Source organism: Polistes dominula, unplaced genomic scaffold (genome assembly GCF_049000335.1).
Source record: "Polistes dominula isolate Pdom_NZ unplaced genomic scaffold, Pdom_raw_medaka contig_373, whole genome shotgun sequence".
NCBI classification, from domain to species: domain Eukaryota; kingdom Metazoa; phylum Arthropoda; class Insecta; order Hymenoptera; family Vespidae; genus Polistes; species Polistes dominula.
In genome coordinates, this window is record NW_028300899.1 from 1,719,708 (window position 1) to 1,738,105 (window position 18,398).

The window sequence follows — 18,398 nt, forward strand, 5'->3', positions numbered from 1 at the left end:
TTAAAGGCGTCGCGCTCGACAGATTGCACCGAAGACGACGACGACGACGACGACGACGACGACTGATTGATGCACCCGTACAACAGCGATCCAATAACGACCGGTGTGCACCGAGAAAGAGAGAAGAAGCAAGCAAGCAAGCAAAGTAACCCAGCATAGCTTCTTCCCTATTCATCTTCTTCTTCTTCTTGCACTTCTTCTCGCATTAGCGACAATACCTGAGTGCATTAAGTACCGTCGGCCACGTTCATGGACCCCGAACAAGTACTGACCGTTTCTCTTTTCTGTTTTTTTTTCTTTTTTTTTTTTTTTTTTTCTAAAACCGCCAATTCTCTATACCTCCTTTAAGAATCGCATCGTAAACTCTTATCGTGGATCTTCTTCTTCTTCTTCTTCTTCTTCTTGCTAACAGATTATTTCCACTTTGTCGGTCAGATTGTAAGATCAATTAAATCTTCTTTACGTTATCCTCCATCACCCTCTCCTTTTGTTTTTAACGTTTAACGCGTTTCTAAATATTTTTCTCTAAATCGTATTTCTTTATTGTGATTTTTATTCTCACGAATAGAAAAGAAATTTAGTATAACTTAAATATGTGTATCATAATTTATCAAACTTTTATTCTATCCTCGGCGACAAAAATCGGGATCATATTTCTTCGTAACGGGCGACGTAAAAATCGTGATTGACGTACCTCCTGAAGGATAATAATAATAAGAAGAAGAAGAAGGAGGAAAAGAAAAAAGAAGTAAAAAAAAGGGAAAAAGAAGGGGGAAAGTGGGGATATACTTAGAATACATATATTATAAAAAGATGTATGTATATGTACGCACACAGTTTAGTATCACTATTAATATCCTTTACCTTAACGTGTTCCCTTCCATCGTGCGACCAACGCCTACACGATCAGCCAGCGGGGTTTCTACCGTCGTAGAAATCCATGCGTCTTATCTGCTTGACATTTGACAGGTACGATGGCCTTAGATTCCTTACCAGGCATATAATCGCTGGATGTATCATCGTTCGACAATAATACCATGCCGAACGTGACACGCTTTTCGCTTATGTTAGTAAAATTTCACAAACATCTAACGATGCCTAGAGTAACGTGTATTATATACACATGTTCAATTTCTATTTTACTGCGATAAATGTGTGTATGATATACCAAAGAGTTGTAAATTAAAATAAATAGCCGTTAATATATATGAAAAAGTATTATTAGTTTTATTTTTACGAGTAACAAATTGTAAACAAAACAAAAAAGAAAATAAGAATTTCTTACTACTTTTAACCATAGTGTTAATAAGACGGCCCCGAAATTTGCACGTATCAACTATTTTCTGCTATCACCGTTTAAATTTTACACATCTACTATTTAACGGAAAATAAACGTTAATTATTGACCGATAAACGTACCAATTAACTAGGCTTTTGAACGACTTACTAAAGGAAAGAGTTTCTAGTTTTTTGTATTACAAGCAACGGTGGTGTGCATACATTGCACGTATATAACTAACGAACGCGAAGTATTATTATTATAATAAATAAATAAATAAATAATTGAGTGAATTAATAAGAGTTAATAATATATTTTGTAAATTTTAACAATATACAATTTGTTTTATCAGGGCCGCATGCCATTCGTGCGTGCAATGAGCATGGAGCAACGGTGGCAGGATTTGGCATCATTATTATCACTTCCCGGTGCTCCAGAACATTTTGCGCATCCATCGCATCCTGGATATCATCCCGGACACACTATAAGTCATAGTCATTACGAGGCACAACGTAATGTTTTGCTTCACAATGCCACTTTGGCACCACCGGTTGGTGATCTTAACTCGACGGGTCCCTACCACAATGTAGGTGAGTATTAAAAAAGAGATGATGTCCAAATCCTTAAGGAATATCTATAAATAAGATGATACGTTTTAGATCATTTCTTTATCTGAACTAAACTGCTCACTGTTCTAGGTGGTTCGTCGAATCTTGGATCAGCAGTTGCAACTTCGATGAATTTAACGAACAGTAGTGAACCAATGGGAGCAGAAAGTAATGCTGCTTATAAATCAGAACCTACTGACATAATGTATTATCATGCACCAACGTCAGACACGATAAACCAAACCACCGATGGTTTTCTTTCGTCTCTTCTCAATGACGAAGATTTACATCTAATGGATATGGCAATGAACGACGGTAAGTAGAACAGATTATGGGCATTTTTAACAAATATTTTTATTTATAACAAATTTTATTTTTATTATTATTAATAATATTAATATTATGATATGATCATCATCAGCACCATCATCATCATCATCGTCATCATCATCATTATCATCATCATCTACATTCTACGCATATATCTGTCATACTAGGAAGTATAGAATTAAAGGAAAATTTTCTTTTTTAAAACGATGAATCTTTTTTTTTTTGATCTATTTTATATTAACTTTATTATAAAAAGAAACGTATAAAAACTATATAAAAAGGTAACGCAATTTTACTTAAAACAAAACTATCGTTCTTACATTAAGTTTCTTTTTTTTTTTCTCTAAATAACCATCGTATCTTAAATCTAACATTTGTACGATAATTACAATGGTAATAGTAGTATATCCCATTTGACAAGATATTTTTTCTTTTTTTTTGGAATGCATGTATCTCGCTTTCTTTTATCGATCATTATTTAAAATAATTGACAAAATAAGAAAATAAATGATATATCACGGACTTGCTTATCTCAAATTCTTAAATCTCTTCATTGTTAAAGAGTCTATCTAATAATACTCATTATGTTACTTAAAGGAACTTAAGTGACAGTCGTTCAATTACCATTGAAATAATATTTATTAATATTAATGATATAACGTAAAAAAAATTAAAACAAAAAGTCATGTGATTTTACGAAAATAAAATTCATAATTTTAGAAAATTTTCTTAAATAATAGTTAATGCGCAATCCATAAAGCTAAGTTTTTTTGTTCTTTTTTTTTTTTTTTCTCAAAGAACCTACCCTTATACAAATTGCTTTGGTCAAATTAGTTTGGCCTTCCTTAAAGTATAACAGTCTTTTTTACCATGTTTCCTCTGGCTCTACAGGATTATAAGCTGACTCATTGTATGGCACTCCGCCATCCTCGTCTGCAAACTGTAATTAATATGATGGTACAATTAATGAAAAAGTCATATAATTGTTATTATATATATAATTTAAAAAAAAAAAAAGCAATGTATACAATGATTTTACTTACATTACGAATATCTTCTCCACCAAATCTGGACATACCAGGTGCAAAAGATCTATTGTCATTTGCACTCAACAACCAATCGGGTATCGGTTGATCTGCTTGCTTCAAAATTTTGATCAGATCAGGGATCAATGGAGAGTCAATTTCTGGATCAAAGAATGATGTTGCCTTTCCACGATTACCCACACGACCAGTGCGACCAATTCTATGAACGTATTCATCGATTCCCTTTGGCATATCATAATTTATAACGTGAGAAACATTTCGTATATCTAAACCACGTGCCGCAACTGCTGTAGCAACTAATACAGACATTCGGCCATTGCGAAAATCTCGCAAGGCCTCTTCCCTTTCACGTTGCAATCTATCCCCGTGAATACTCGTTGTAGGAAAATTGTTTTCTGATAAGAAAGCTGCGATAAAATCAGCTGTTCGTTTCATTTCAACGAAAACCAAAGTACCCTTTTGTCTACCATTTGAAATCTCTTTATCCATAAGTTCCTTCAACATTCCTCTTTTTTTATATTTCGTAACTTCATAGAAATTTTGTTCTACATCAGAACACGCTCCACCTATTATACCTACTGCTAAGAATAGATAATCATTTAAAAATCGTGAAGCCAATAGTTGCACCTCGTCTGGAAATGTGGCTGAAAACATAAGCGTTTGCCTTTGTCCCGCAACAACCATACTTTCGTTATCAACTATTTTTTCAATATCAGGTAAGAAACCCATATCCAGCATACGGTCAGCTTCATCCAAAACAAGAAAACGTACAGATGACAGTGTAATACGTTTTCTTTGGATAAAATCTAGTAATCTTCCTGGTGTAGCAACTATGATATCACAACCAGCATTTATTCTGTTTCCTTGATGCATAACCGAAGTACCACCATATGCAATGACGCTTCTTAAAATTGTACCGGCTGAGAATTTCAAAACTTGTTCATAAATTTGTATGGTTAATTCTCGCGTCGGTGATATTATAATAACTTGTGGTGCACAACAACTTGAACCTAAACTTTCTCTGGGTGATTCCAAAAGAGTATTTACAATTGGAACTACAAAGGCTGCAGTTTTTCCTGAACCTGTTTGTGCACAGGCCATCAAATCTCGACCGTTCATTATAATAGGCAATGCATATTTCTGCACAGGTGTTGGTTTAACGTACTTCGATTTTTTAATATTACTTAAAACATATGGTCGTAGTCCAGCTTGGTCAAAAGATTCTATATGTGGCGGTACATTTTCTCCACTTACGCATACCTCAATGTCATCATACTTTTCAAAGTTAATCCCTTGTTGAACACCATTTCCAAATAAAGATTTCTCATCTGTATCTATATCAGGCGGTATGTAAAATTCTACCCTTGGTTTTTCTTGGCCATCCCCATCTTCATTATTAGAAACATTTCTATTTCTACCTCTACCACCACCACCACCACCACCACCACCGCCACCACCACCATTTCCTCTGTTACGATTACTATCTCTGTCATCTCCTCTATCATTATCCATATTTCTGTTATTTCTACCACCTCCTCTTCTCTCTTTGTTATATCTATTATCATTGGTGTCATTTTCATCATTATCGAAAGAATCCTCTTCGTTACTATTTCCATAACAGCTGTCTTCTTTATTATCATCATTTCTGTATCCTCCATTAGAACCTTTTCTATATCTACCACCAACACCACCACCATTTCGACCATTACCATTTCGACCATTACCATTTCTTACATTATCAAAATTGGAAGTCTTGTTATCGTATCCATAATTATCATTGAATGAATTATTGCCATTAGGCATTATAAAACCACGTCCTCTTCCATAACTTCGACCACCATCAGACTCGTACTATTAAACAATAAATTTATTAATTAATATGTAATACACACACATACACACACACACATTGTATGTACATTTATTACAGTTTTAATATTAATCTAAGATAAAATCTACTAACCGTCGTCATGCTTACAGGTTCTTGATAGCTAGTATTATTATCCCAATCATCAACCATTTTATTATCTAAAAAAATCAATAATCAATAATTAATAATTAATATAAATATATAAAAATATATTAATATAATATAAGGTTTATCTATCTATATATATAAATTTCAAATTTTAAAATAAGTAATAAGAAAAGATAAACATACAAATTCCTAAACGTGGAATAAATAATATAAATTAAGACTGATTTTTTTTTTTTTTAAATATCTAATGGCAACCTTCTTGGCAACAAAGAAAGAAGTAAAAATTAAAGATCAACTTATGTTAGATGAAAAAATAATAGGGGGAAGAAAAAAACAACAAAAAAAACCTAAACAATAGTAGAAGAAGGAAAACAAAGACGTCCTTCACTAATATACTTGTAATTATCAAAATTATTTGAAATATGTCTTCCTCCTAAGTAATTCCATCAGTTAGACTAAGGTTATAATTACCTTATGTAAAAATTGATGCTTATCGATTCAAATGAATAATATTAAACTTCTGCTTTCTAAATCTGTAATAAATACAAAAGTATAAAAGTTAGGAGAATTAGAATTTCGCGATGATGAGATATTGCAGATAGAAAAGTTTTCAACGACGCAGTCGCATTGTTCGTCTTTGTTGCCTCGTTGATAATGGTAATCGATCGATCCGCGTTAACACTGAATTTATGAAGTATATTTTATGAGTAATAATGAAACCATTTAAAATGATTAAAATGAATTATTCAAACGTGTGTTTTAATATTACAGGAGATAAAGCCTCCTGCGTATATAAACCGGTAACAATGGCAGAATTTAACGTCATATATATAATTACATTTTACGATACTTACATTTTGAAGTATTCAAATAATAAATGTACTGTTAAACGATGAACAATGAAATATTTATTATAATTAGAACAATCTAATCGAATAAACGTAAAACTATTCTGAAAATACTCTTTAGCGGTTGAACACTCACTAATTTGATGCCTCTCTTACATCTAACAAATTGAAATGTGTAGATAGCGCCACGATTCTCAACTAAACTCGAGGTGAACGCTCGTTCGACCAATCACCGTTCAGTATTCTCACGCGAGAACTTTAATGCGCATGCGTATTACCCGTTAGACTTTCATTCGTTTCACAGTCATGTAACTACCCGCATGAGAACCCTTACGTATATAATTTTATTTTTTTTTCTTTCTTTTTTTTTTTAATTTAATAATTATTTTGTTATATCTATAATAACGTTGTTTTTGTAAACATCAATTGAACTCTTGTTGTTCCTTAACAATGATATATATATATATATATATATCAATTCTTGGCCGTTGAGAGAGATTCAAATTTTGAAATAATAAATATAATAGAAGAAGTAATGAAATATAGAAGAAAGATATCAGATTTCATGTTGACATCATTCGATTCTGATATCGCATGAGTTTTTTTTTTCTTTTTTATTAATCTTATTTTTTATCTCGCTTTTTTTACTAATATTATAGTTGAGCATATATTGTTGTATTCATTCGTTTAGCTTAGAAAATTGAATTAATCGAATTTTCTTGTTTGTTAGATAATTTATCAGATATTCTTCGCGTTTAATAAACTTGCAAATATAATTTTAATATAACTTTCTTAACTTGTTTTCAATATTACGCTTAAAGACACGTCATTCCTCGTGCAAGTATAATATAATACGTATTTATAGGAAGGTATATTCGAGCAATGTTAATTTAAAGGATGCAAAAATAATTAATGCATAGTTTAATATTGTCATAAAAAATTTTCTAGATACCGAGTTGTATATTTCGAAGTAATAAACGTCAATAAATGCTTTTCCATATTATATACAGCTTTTGCAACGTAACATTTGATAATGATCTGTAAGTGCTAAGTCATTCCGTACTTTTATATGCGCACGTAATTTTACGAGTTGTTTTTGGTTTTTTGTTCTTTTTTGGTTTTTTTTTTTTTTTCGTGAAATATTAATAGGTTGATAAGAAAGAAAACTATCGAGATATTATACAAAATTCAAAACATAAATTTGCAAATTTAATTGCAAATTTAATGAGCCTTATAGCAAGCAGATTACATTAAATTAGATAATACGTGCATTTATTAAAAATAAATAAAGGAAGTTACTTGTCTTACCGCAGAAATATATCTTATCTCTGAGGTTATGCCATATACGCGCGAAAAAAAAAACGATATACTGCATTTATTTATGCATCTAACAAAAAGTTATTTAACATTAAATTAATTAAAAAAAAAAAAAAAATTCTTTTAATTTCTGAATCGTAAAACTTGTCAAGTTGGTAATATTTATAATTTATTTTCTACGTTATTTTAACACGTTCGTCGCCATGACACCGTATACATATACCGGTGACGGGCATGCTTCTCCGGGCCCCCGGGGGGCCCTTCTTGTTATAGTATTTATAGTTGGAAAAACTTATCACATTTTCCATTTCGAAAGAAAATTATTTTCGATAAATAAAAGATAGTTTTATATTTTATTATTTTTGGTAAATAAAATATAATAATATAATATAATCATAATACTCGGATCGCATTGTTGATATTTCTACTTATCGCTTCTTCTTTACGTTATGGCGCGCCGACAGTCGAATTTTTTGGGCCTGGCGAGAAACTCAACCGAAACGGGCTGGACGACGAACGTGTTAAAGAAATTCTACGAAATAGTATATACTTTTGAAGGATTTGAATAATCTATGTTTACATAAACCGATACGATTAGTTTTCAAACCATACCGAATTTTTCTTTCTTTATTACTATTTCTTTGTATTTACAAAAAAACAAAAAGAAATATAGAAAGCTGATAAAAAAATTCTTCATGGGGATACAACATGATAGGTCGACAGAACTAGACCCTATACAAGTACATTTTTACGACCACTTGTTTAGTTCTTAAGACCTTTCTCAAGTATTAAATCATTGTACAAGTTTCGGTGCTAAAGAGTCTTCATTGAAAACTCTCGAAGAGACAATAAATGAACAGAGAAAATAGTTCATTTTCTAAAATAAAGTCGTCTTTTTTTCACTATCCAATATTTTAACAGCGCCACTTATTCTGTGTTTGACGACTATATCCGTCATCGCTTGATTATCGCGACACACACCCCGCAGTGCACTCTGCGCACAGATCGTCGCCATACTTTTTTAACTGGTTACTTAAAAAGAAACTGAAGAAAAATATATTAACGATTAGGCATGACGTTTATAAAACAGACAGAGGAAAATAAAAAGATGAACATCGATGATGATATAATAACGTTGTTGAAAGTTAGAGCAGGCTCGAGTAGACGACCATCGTTGTCATGGTTGTCTCGCAACGATTGCAGTTCTCTTATCAGTCGGCTCAACTCGTACTAAGAAATTCGTAATGATCTACAGAGAGACGAAGAAGAGAATATGTGTCCGTTTGCACGATCTTCTTCTATCTTGATGCGTATATATATATATATTGATGCTGATACGAATGTGTTTAAGCTTGTGTAGGTAAGTCGCTGAGTGAGATGAATAAAGAGAAGAAAAGAGGAAGAAGAAAAGCTTAGTTTCGCCACGGCCGTGGATAAGAACGATGGATCGGTTTTCATTAAACGTTTTATCGAACGAATTTTTCCTTTAACTTAGGTTGAGGTGTTTTTACAAGATCTCCTTGAAATTTGAAACTTTTCTTTGTTTGGCAACGTAAACAACAACGGTGGATGTTATGTAAAACAGATGATCAGGTATTTCTAAGAACAAAAATGAACACAACTGGAAAAAAAAATATGTATGTAGGTAGTTGTTGTTCATACATACGCGAGATTATTTTTTTTCTGTTTTTTAAACTCCATTCTACTTTACATTTGTTTGTCCCCGTAGACATTTGGTAAATTATTATATAAATGAAAAAAAAAAAAAGAAAAAAAAATCTCACGTGGACGACTTATCCAATGAAATAACGTCGCTGTTTTTTAATTTATTTTTTGACTAGGTTTCCTGAGTGGATTCTTTTTTTTTCTTTTGAGCCTTCTATAGGGATGTGTATACACGAGTAAATTCGAAAGCATATTTCTTTTTAAAGGAGAGAGTCGTCTCAATAAAGGGGGGACCTTGACAATTTCTCAATAGTTTCAATTTCTTTTGTAAACTATTATTGTCTCTTCTATTATATATATATATATCTCCACAAATAATTCATTCCTCTATCTCTCGAACAAATCTCGAGAGGAATATTTCAACGCGTTTGAAGATTTTTTTTTTTTTCGAGTGTAGTAAACTTTTTTGTTTTTTTTTTTGTTTTTTTTTTTTCGAAAATAGAAAAAGGGGATTCTTCTTTATCTTTTCATCGGTGATATTGAATAATAATAAACAGAAGTATTTTTATCGGCTTAGGAAAGTTTATTCGTACGTTACCACTTGAAACTTATATTTATTTACACACGTATACATGGATATATATATATATATATATATATATTGATGTGAGTATCATGTTCACGCGCGTTAGGACTACACGACGATCACACACCATAATGAACATCACGAATTGTGTGAGAAAAATGACTAATAATACGAATAAAAACCAAATGTGTCAAGTTGATTATTTGAAATATGAAATCTGCTATTTTCATCGTCTAAAATCGATTATTTAAATTTGGTGAATAGAAAAAAAATGTGTATCTATTATTAATCTAACAAACGTATTCACATATTTATATATTGGGTAATATATATGGGTATAATAATAATAATTGTTAATTCTTGATCCGTCATAAAGAAATTTGATCGCACACATATGACTTTGATTAACGATGCAGTTAAAACAACAACAACAACACAACAACAACAACAATAATACAACGGTGAAGGTGATCGTGAATATTCATAACACGTGTGACAATGATTCAACGATTTTTCGTTTTCATTTAGTATTGCTTTAGGACTTTAACCGATCAAATCGTTTCTTTCATTTATTCTTTTAGATTTTTTTGTTTTGTTTTGTTTTACTTATTCTCTTGTATCATATTTTTTCATATACATATATATATATATATATATATATATATATATATATATATATATATATATCAGATTATCTGAAAATTTTCTCGATTTTTTTTTTTTTTTTTTTTTTTCGAAGTAATCTTTACACGAAAAATATTTGTTCTTTTTTATATTACGAATATTTTGTTCAATTTTACACGATCTATTTTGCTTCATTCAAATAACGTACAATAATATAAATATAAATATATATATATATAAAAAAAAATAAATATTTTTTTTTGGAACAACCTAATAAATATATATATATATATATATATATATTCGCGTTATTAGTGTTGTTAGTAGTAGTGCGGTATAATAAGGAAGAATAAAAAAAAAAAAGTTGAAAAAAAAAAATCAGTGAAATTAAGAAAGAGACAAATAAATGATCACATTGATTCATCTTATCTCATTTCGTATCATCTTATGGGACTTGAAATTTCAAAGGCTTTCGACTATAGCTATGGTAAGCTCTGAGTTATCGATGACGTTTTTAGTGGTCTTTCATTTGTTTTATATGTGAGTGATAAAAAAGGAGATGGTGAGAAAATGAGGTAAAAAAAAAAAAAAAAAAAAAAAAACAAGAGGAGTTGGTGGGGGAGTAAAAAAAAAACCATTCAATGAAGAATCGGATTTATTTAACATGATATTTATACGAATGCAATTGAGTGCATTTTGTTGACCGCTAAACAAACAAACAAAAACATCGATCGATCATATATACACGAGCAACAACACATTCAAAGAACGGTCGAGCAAATGTGCGCGCGCATGTGAGCGCGATTAAATCAGTTATTTAATTTCATTGAATAGGTTCTCTCTCTTTTGCGAGTAATAATCGAATTCAAATTATCTGAGTTAAGTGGGAGGAAGGAAAACGATCATAATTCATCGAACCGATTGTATCTCTGTCTCTCTGTTAGTTTGCCTCTCTCTTTCTATTTCTTCCTTCCCTCCCTCTCCATGTCAGCTGATCCAGGAGAAGAATAAAAAAAAAAAATATATATATATATATATATATAAAAGAAAATAATCTTGCATGCATTATGCAAGCACGCGTTTTTTAAATTCACAATAATACAACACGGTGTTGTTTAAGATTATTTAGTGTGAAATATGAGAGAGACGAGACGCGATATAATAGCAATGATGATGATGCGTCTTTCATTATATTATCCAAACTTAAAAATAGAATCTCTCATATTCGACGTGTTTCCATCTTGGGTAAGAAAAATATGTACATATGTGAAAATAAGAAGAAGAAGAAGAAGAAGGAAGACAAAAGATTTGTAGAGAGTAAAATTCGTTGGTAGAGATAGGTCATAATAATCCAATGATGAGTTCTCTTATTTTATACACGGATGATCTTATCTCTTGTTTATCGGATATACCCATATATATATATATGATGGATATATGTATACATGTTACTTCATTTGTGTGCAAAAAAAGGAAAAAAAAAGAAAGATGTAATCATCGCGCACTCGCTACTACTCACAAAACGTGATTCGCATCGTTCTACACAACACGCGCGAGATGAGTAATGGACGATGACGATTTTTCGTTCTATCGTGTAAGACTTCTTTCTATATTTCTCTCTTCTTCTATCCATCCCCCTCTTTCTTTTTCCCTTTACACTGTCTCTCTCTCTTTCTCTCTCTCATTTTCTCATTTTTAAACGAAAGAGAAAGAACTAAGCATCTCGTTTTCGCGCATATCTACACATATGTTATTATTCCGTGCACGTGTGTTCTTCTTGTATACGTACATATTCTATCTCTTTCTCTCTGTCTTTCTTTTTACGTCTTCTTTCTGTCTGTCTCTCTTTCTCTCTCTCATTCTTTATTTCGTTCTCGCTTACACACACGTTTGTGCGTTCACGGCGATATGTGTGTCACAAGGCGGCAAGTGAGTCATTCCCTTCTTTTGCCATTGCATCCCGTGTCGGCCGATCGTAATAATAGAACGAAATTGATTCACTCGAAGACGACGATGACGACGGCAACTACGACTACGACAACGACGACGACGACGATGGCGACGACGACTACACAACACACACAACACACAACGTCGACATAGTCGGTGTTATATAGTCCGTGTCATTTATTCGGCTCGATTTTCCTCAACACAGGTTTTGGTCGTTTATAATTGAAAATATCACGTTGGAATATATATGTCGAATAAATATAAGATACACACACACACACACACACACATAAATACATCTCTGATGTATATGAGAGAAAATATTTGTGTAAGTTAATTTATTTGAAAACATTGATTTTTCGTCGTGTTCATTTTTAAGATTAGTTGACATTTTTAATGATTTGTATACAAATAGACAAATCATTCCGTTCTTTCGCGTCATCGTTGTTCTTTATTCACTCTATCTATTTCTCTCTCTCTCTCTATCTCTATCTATCTTTCGTTCTCTGTCTCTATTCATCTATATCTGTCCTTTTCTTTTATTTTTCTCTTAACGTCATGTGTCAAATGATTGTAGTTATTCGTTAATTTGAACGCGCTACTCAACGTTAATACTAGCATAGTAAGTTGTCGGCTAGCCAACGAGGAAAACAGATTTATTGGAGCCCTGCAGGTTATCATCGGTGCTGATAATACGCGGAAAAAAAGAAAAAAGAGAAACATCGACAGATCAACGAACAATTTCTTCTTCGTACCATTCCTCCTATACGGTTATTACAACGATTTAACGTAAGATTCGTTCCCTATTTCTTATTTTACTATCTTTATAAAAAACAAGAGAGAGAGAGAGAGAGAGAGAGAGACAGAGACAGAAACAAAGAAGAAAAAAAAAGAATCGTATAAATACGTCATAGTTTATTAGTTATTATTGACGGAACGTGATGTTTTCGTTAGAAACATATATTTCTCTTATTTCATACAATTTAACCGAACACTACGTGTTCGTTATATCAAACAAATATCTATGACTGTCGGATTAGTTTCGTAGGGGATTTCTTGTATTTTTTTTTTTTTTTTGGTACTTAAGTATATTAACACCACCGCAGCAAAATTCCGCTAATGCGCCAATCAACATTTTAAATTGTTGCGACAAATCATAGAATAATAACAAAACTTGATTGAAAATGTCGAAACACTTTGAAAATTCGAAAGATTTTATTTCAAAAAATAAACAAGTAGTCACAATCGGATTTCGATGGAAAATGGGCCGATATAGAATTTAACATAGATTCAAAACAATCCTCTAGTTTCTTTCACCTGATGTTGTCACCATAATCCTGACGCAACCCTGACGTAACCCTGATGGTTGCTGTGTCCAAACAACAAAGTTGTTGTTGTTGTGTACAAACAACAAAATTACTCTTTATTGGCGCATTAGTGGAATTTTTGTTACAGTGCCATGGCGTTTAATACTTAAGTACATTTTTTATCGTGATAGCAGATCCACGAGTAAAGTAATTTCTTTTTCTATACTTTTCAAAGTATATTATTTTTCTTTCATCTGAGTGTGTGTAAGTAAGTTATACATGTTTTCTTTTTCTTACTTCGTTAGAGACAGGAAACTGGACAAAAAAAAAAGAAAAACAAGCAGAAAGAGATTATTACAGTGATATCGAACGAAAGTTGATACGATATCTTTCCTCTAATATGCTGACGTGCTTATGAATTTACTTTTATCGTATTATACACTTTCGATTCAACTTTGTGTTGTGTTTGATTAACCACACACATCTCGTGTTTCGATAATCAAAATTTATCAGCAAATTCAATTGCGATTATTTCGATATATAGATATATATATTTGTTTTATATACTCTTATATCATTTGAATTTCGTGTTTAAGGAATGCTTGCTTACTCGTTGAATTTCATTGATGTTATTGTTGGATAAATCCGAAAGTATAAAGCTTAATTATTACATCGAGTATTACAGTATGTGTGTGTAAGTAACTTCGAGGACGTTTGTAAAAGGTTTCACGAAGACTTTACTTACCAAGATACCATCAATTTTGACGAGACAAACTTCTTAGATGGAATACCAAAAGTATTATCGGATTGTCTACTTTTGTTCGATGATATCACCCAATCCGACTATTCCCCCAGATTGTGATAAGGAAGAAAGGAGGTCAAAAAATAATCATGCAAATTGTGTCAAAAACTTGTTTGCACTATGTTTTTAGGGTAAATATTTCCTTAACCTTCGTTCTTACGTAAATCTTGTGCATAAATTTTTGTTTCTTCTCTTTTTGCCATAAAATATTGTTTTCGACGAAACGTCGTAATGAATGTTCTTAATAAAAAAAAAAAAAAAATATTTAAAAAAATAAGTTTACGAGCACGTTTACTAACAAAGATAACAAAAGATATACATACACACATGCATACATACATACATACATACATACATACATATATATATAGAAAAGTACCAGTAAATTGAATCGATACAACGTCGTATGTGAACGTATTTATACCTGTACCAACACATGGATATTAAACTTGAACGATCGCCTTTTTTTCGAATCCAATTACCTCTTATCTGCTTAGCAGAGAAAAAGAGAGAGAAAGAAAATGCACGATATTTTATGCCAGTTGGACAACGCCGTTTGCTACTTCGTATTTCTCCTTATTAATGCGAATATTATTAAGCAACGATCGTTATTCGCTGTTCTCATTTTGAATTCGAATTAAATTGGATATATCTATACGTTGTATAAATTAATGCATAAATATATATATATATAAATAAAATATGAGATATAACACAAAGAAAAGATTTAATGTCACGAGAAAATCAAGTATTAAATTTATATCGTGTATTTAAATACAGCTTCGTATAAAATGTGTAGGTGGTACGAATGGATCATCGATGATAATGTCGTCACATTACCTCGAAGAAAATGTTAAAGTGAATACTGCGGGAGGAAAGAAAAAAAAAACGTTATTTCCTCGTTTAACTCTTCTTGTTGCTTATCGTATATTTCTTTCCTTTTTTTTTTTTCTTACTATGATTTATATGGATAATGAGGAAGAACGTAGAAAAGTATTCGCGTAGGAAACACGAACGTTACCGATGATTCGTCGCATATGAACAAATATTTACAATCGAACTATTCAATTCATTTTTACTATTACTTCATTTCTATTTTTTGTTTTTGTTTTTTTTCTTTTTTGTATATTCTCTCTTTATCCTTATTTTTTTTTATGTTTACATTGAAAGTATCTATAGTAAAAATTGTCTATACAATTTTAGTGGGTGTTCGTCGTCGTATGACGTTTCGTGTACGACGTGTTTTTTTTTTTTATACTTAACGTTTTAAACAATAATTTGTTCATTCTTTCTTCTTAGACATTTATTTATTTATTTATCGATATCATGTTCGTTTAGGAAAGAACGTGTTAGTTTTGTTTTTGCTAAGTTGTGCATTTTTGCAGTAATATAACAGGAAATGTATGATTGTTATTAAGAAAAAGGGGAAACGAAAATTCCCGGTATATAGAAAATATCTTGGAACAATATTGCAAGAAGATATTTTTTAATATGCATTTACAATCTTCTCATTGAAATCAGAAATAATATTTTAACTTGAACGTTTAACGAATATCAAAAAACTTATCTTGGAAATATAATCGTTAAACGTCGATTAGCAAATATTATACGCGTTCTAAGTGTTAAGATAAAGGCCTTCTCTTTTTTGAAGATAAGATCATCATTCGTACTTCGAACAAAATACTATATATGTGTACATATGTATGTATATATGTATGTAAATGAAATATATCGATTCATTGAACAGTGAATTGAGGTAAAGAAAACAGAAATGAAGTCAGACTTTGAACATGTTTTGTCGCTTGTTATTCAACATGATCCAGAAAATATTCATAACGTCTTTCATTATTTTTTAATTCTTTTTTTTTAATACATTTGCACATCGAATTTGAAATACTTTCGATAATTGTCAGCCTTGACGAATCGTCATTGAATAGCCAATAATTTTGTTCGACGTTTCATCTTGACACACCCGCGTTTGAATTAAAATTTTAGCAACAAGAGTTTTCCTTTTTTATTTCTTTTTTCTTTTTTTAGAACAAATTTACGTTTTTGCAGCAACATTGTTCGAAAAATTGTGCTTAAGTAAGACGAAAACTAATATCAAAAAATGCAAATGTGAAAAAACACGTGAGTATAGATATAATAATTAAGTAAATGCATTTAACCGTAAAAAAACATCAAAAAGACGTATTCTTAGTTTAACTGTAAAGTGCACTGTGGGTGTTTGACACCCCCCAACGTGTTTGAACGCATCTCCTCCTGAAGCTGCTATTTAATATTTCGATCGGGCAATTTTTTTTTTTTAAAGTAGTTTGATATATCTTTTTTTTTTAAAAAAAAGAATACGTTTTATATTCATCTGAATTAACACTAGATGGCACTTGACAAATAATCCCAGTTTTTTTCGAATTCAGTATCATTTTCGAGAGATCCAAAATTTGTTGGGGGTGTCAAACGCCGCCCCATGTACCCTTTAACGTTTAAAATGTTATTAAAATAGAGAAGTAAAAATACAGTTTTTTTTTCTTGTTTTTAATAAATATTGTAATTTGTTACTTGTGAAAAAATGTTTGATCTTTTCAATTATCGTTTTAGTTAGCCAAAGTTAAATTGTATATAGATAGAAGAAATAAATACATAAGTATATTTTAAGAACACAGTATTATCGTTCTCAAGGAACAACAGTACTGTATAGACTTATCAGTTTAGAAGTGCACAAAATAATCTTGAAAAGGGACACGAGAGAGGGGAGAGGGTTTGGGTAGGGAGGGGAGGCAGGAGGAAAACCTTGCGTTTCCGGTAACGTGTCTTTCCGTTTTAGATTACGCTTATCGCAAATTTATACAAGTTTCATTTGAGTTTAACATAGGAGAAAGACGATTTTATGTCCCCAATAATACTAAGAAGAAGAAAAAAAGTGATTCGACTAAGTCTTCAAACAAGGCACAAGCGCAAGATGTTCTCCAACTTTTCGAGATAACGTCTTTGGTGACTATTTTCTTTTATCGTATTCCGTACTTCGTTTTTTTTTTTTTTTTTGTTCTTTTCCCTCTTCTCTAATCGACTAATAAAAATGCAGATTAACGCAATAATAATAATTGAGATTTTTTTTATGTATGTTGTTGTTAAATGTTCAAATCAATCAAACGTTTGTTGTTCACTTTCCACAAATGTGGTTGTCAAATATTTGTTTGCTTTCTTTTTTCTTTGATGAAAATCGTGTGTTACGTGCTCAATCGTAGTATTTCGTATTTCATATATATATTTTTGTGTATCACTTTTAACATACCACATTCTATACTGATAATAAAAATATATATTACCAACCAAGTAGCCTTGACAAAACACAACATTCGAATAAAAAGTTACAATTTTGTCTTATATTTTCGATTTGTCGCGTAGGCTTTTTGTTTTTGTTTGTTGTTTTTTTTTTTGAGATTAAATATTTCGTAACGTTCGAAGTCTCTTGTTATATTTAATAAGAATCTAAAGCTCTTTGTATAATTATATTATTATAAAATAATATAGATAATATTTTAAATGAACATTTATATAAATAGTTTCTCTCTCGTGTTCTTCTTTATTATTCCTAACTTAAGCGTGATTCGTTGAAAGATATCTCGCATCCATATTCGAAGTGCTTAGTCATACGGCGTATTAGAGAACAACTTGGCGAACGAACAAGTACGTTTGAATAAACATATGGCTTGTCTTTCTATCTTTCTTGCTCTTTTTATCTCTCTCTCTCTTTCTCTCTTTTTCTCCTTCTTTAAAACTCATCTTTAGCTATGATTAATTTCCATCGTTATCATCGATGGTAACAGCAAAACACTCTTGTCCATACAACCAATGATGATAATGTAATAAAGCAAATGTATTAATGTCTCAAATAATTACTCGTTTATTTTATACGAATTGATTAGTTTTTTCTTTCATTTTTTTTTTTATTTAACTTTGCATTATTTACGATAACATTTTCAAAGTAATTAGTTATTTCTTTGATTTATCGTGTCATGTCTTAATATCGTATAAGAGGAACCGATCAATTGTTCACC

At 31.1% G+C, this 18,398-nt stretch overlaps 2 protein-coding genes across 10 annotated transcripts in view; one reads left to right on the top strand and one right to left on the bottom strand.

Annotated features, from left to right (window-relative positions):
• The window catches only part of cnc (NFE2 like bZIP transcription factor cap-n-collar), a 108,363-nt gene that overhangs the window by 78,743 nt on the left and 11,222 nt on the right, over positions 1-18,398 (top strand). For all 9 annotated transcript variants that reach the window (XM_015334140.2, XM_089178287.1, XM_015333880.2 and 6 more), the window contains 2 exons: positions 1,632-1,869; positions 1,978-2,202. In XM_015334140.2, coding sequence (XP_015189626.2) covers positions 1,632-1,869; positions 1,978-2,202 — 463 coding nt within the window. The remainder of the gene's footprint in view (positions 1-1,631; positions 1,870-1,977; positions 2,203-18,398) is intronic.
• Positions 2,431-6,262, bottom strand: vas (ATP-dependent RNA helicase vasa). The gene is made up of 5 exons (XM_015334437.2): positions 6,096-6,262; positions 5,713-5,774; positions 5,227-5,291; positions 3,261-5,114; positions 2,431-3,157 (listed from the first exon to the last, which is right to left on the bottom strand). The coding sequence occupies exons 3-5, from the start codon at positions 5,281-5,283 to the stop codon at positions 3,083-3,085; spliced, it is 1,986 nt and encodes a 661-aa protein (XP_015189923.2). The 5' UTR covers positions 5,284-5,291; positions 5,713-5,774; positions 6,096-6,262; the 3' UTR covers positions 2,431-3,082.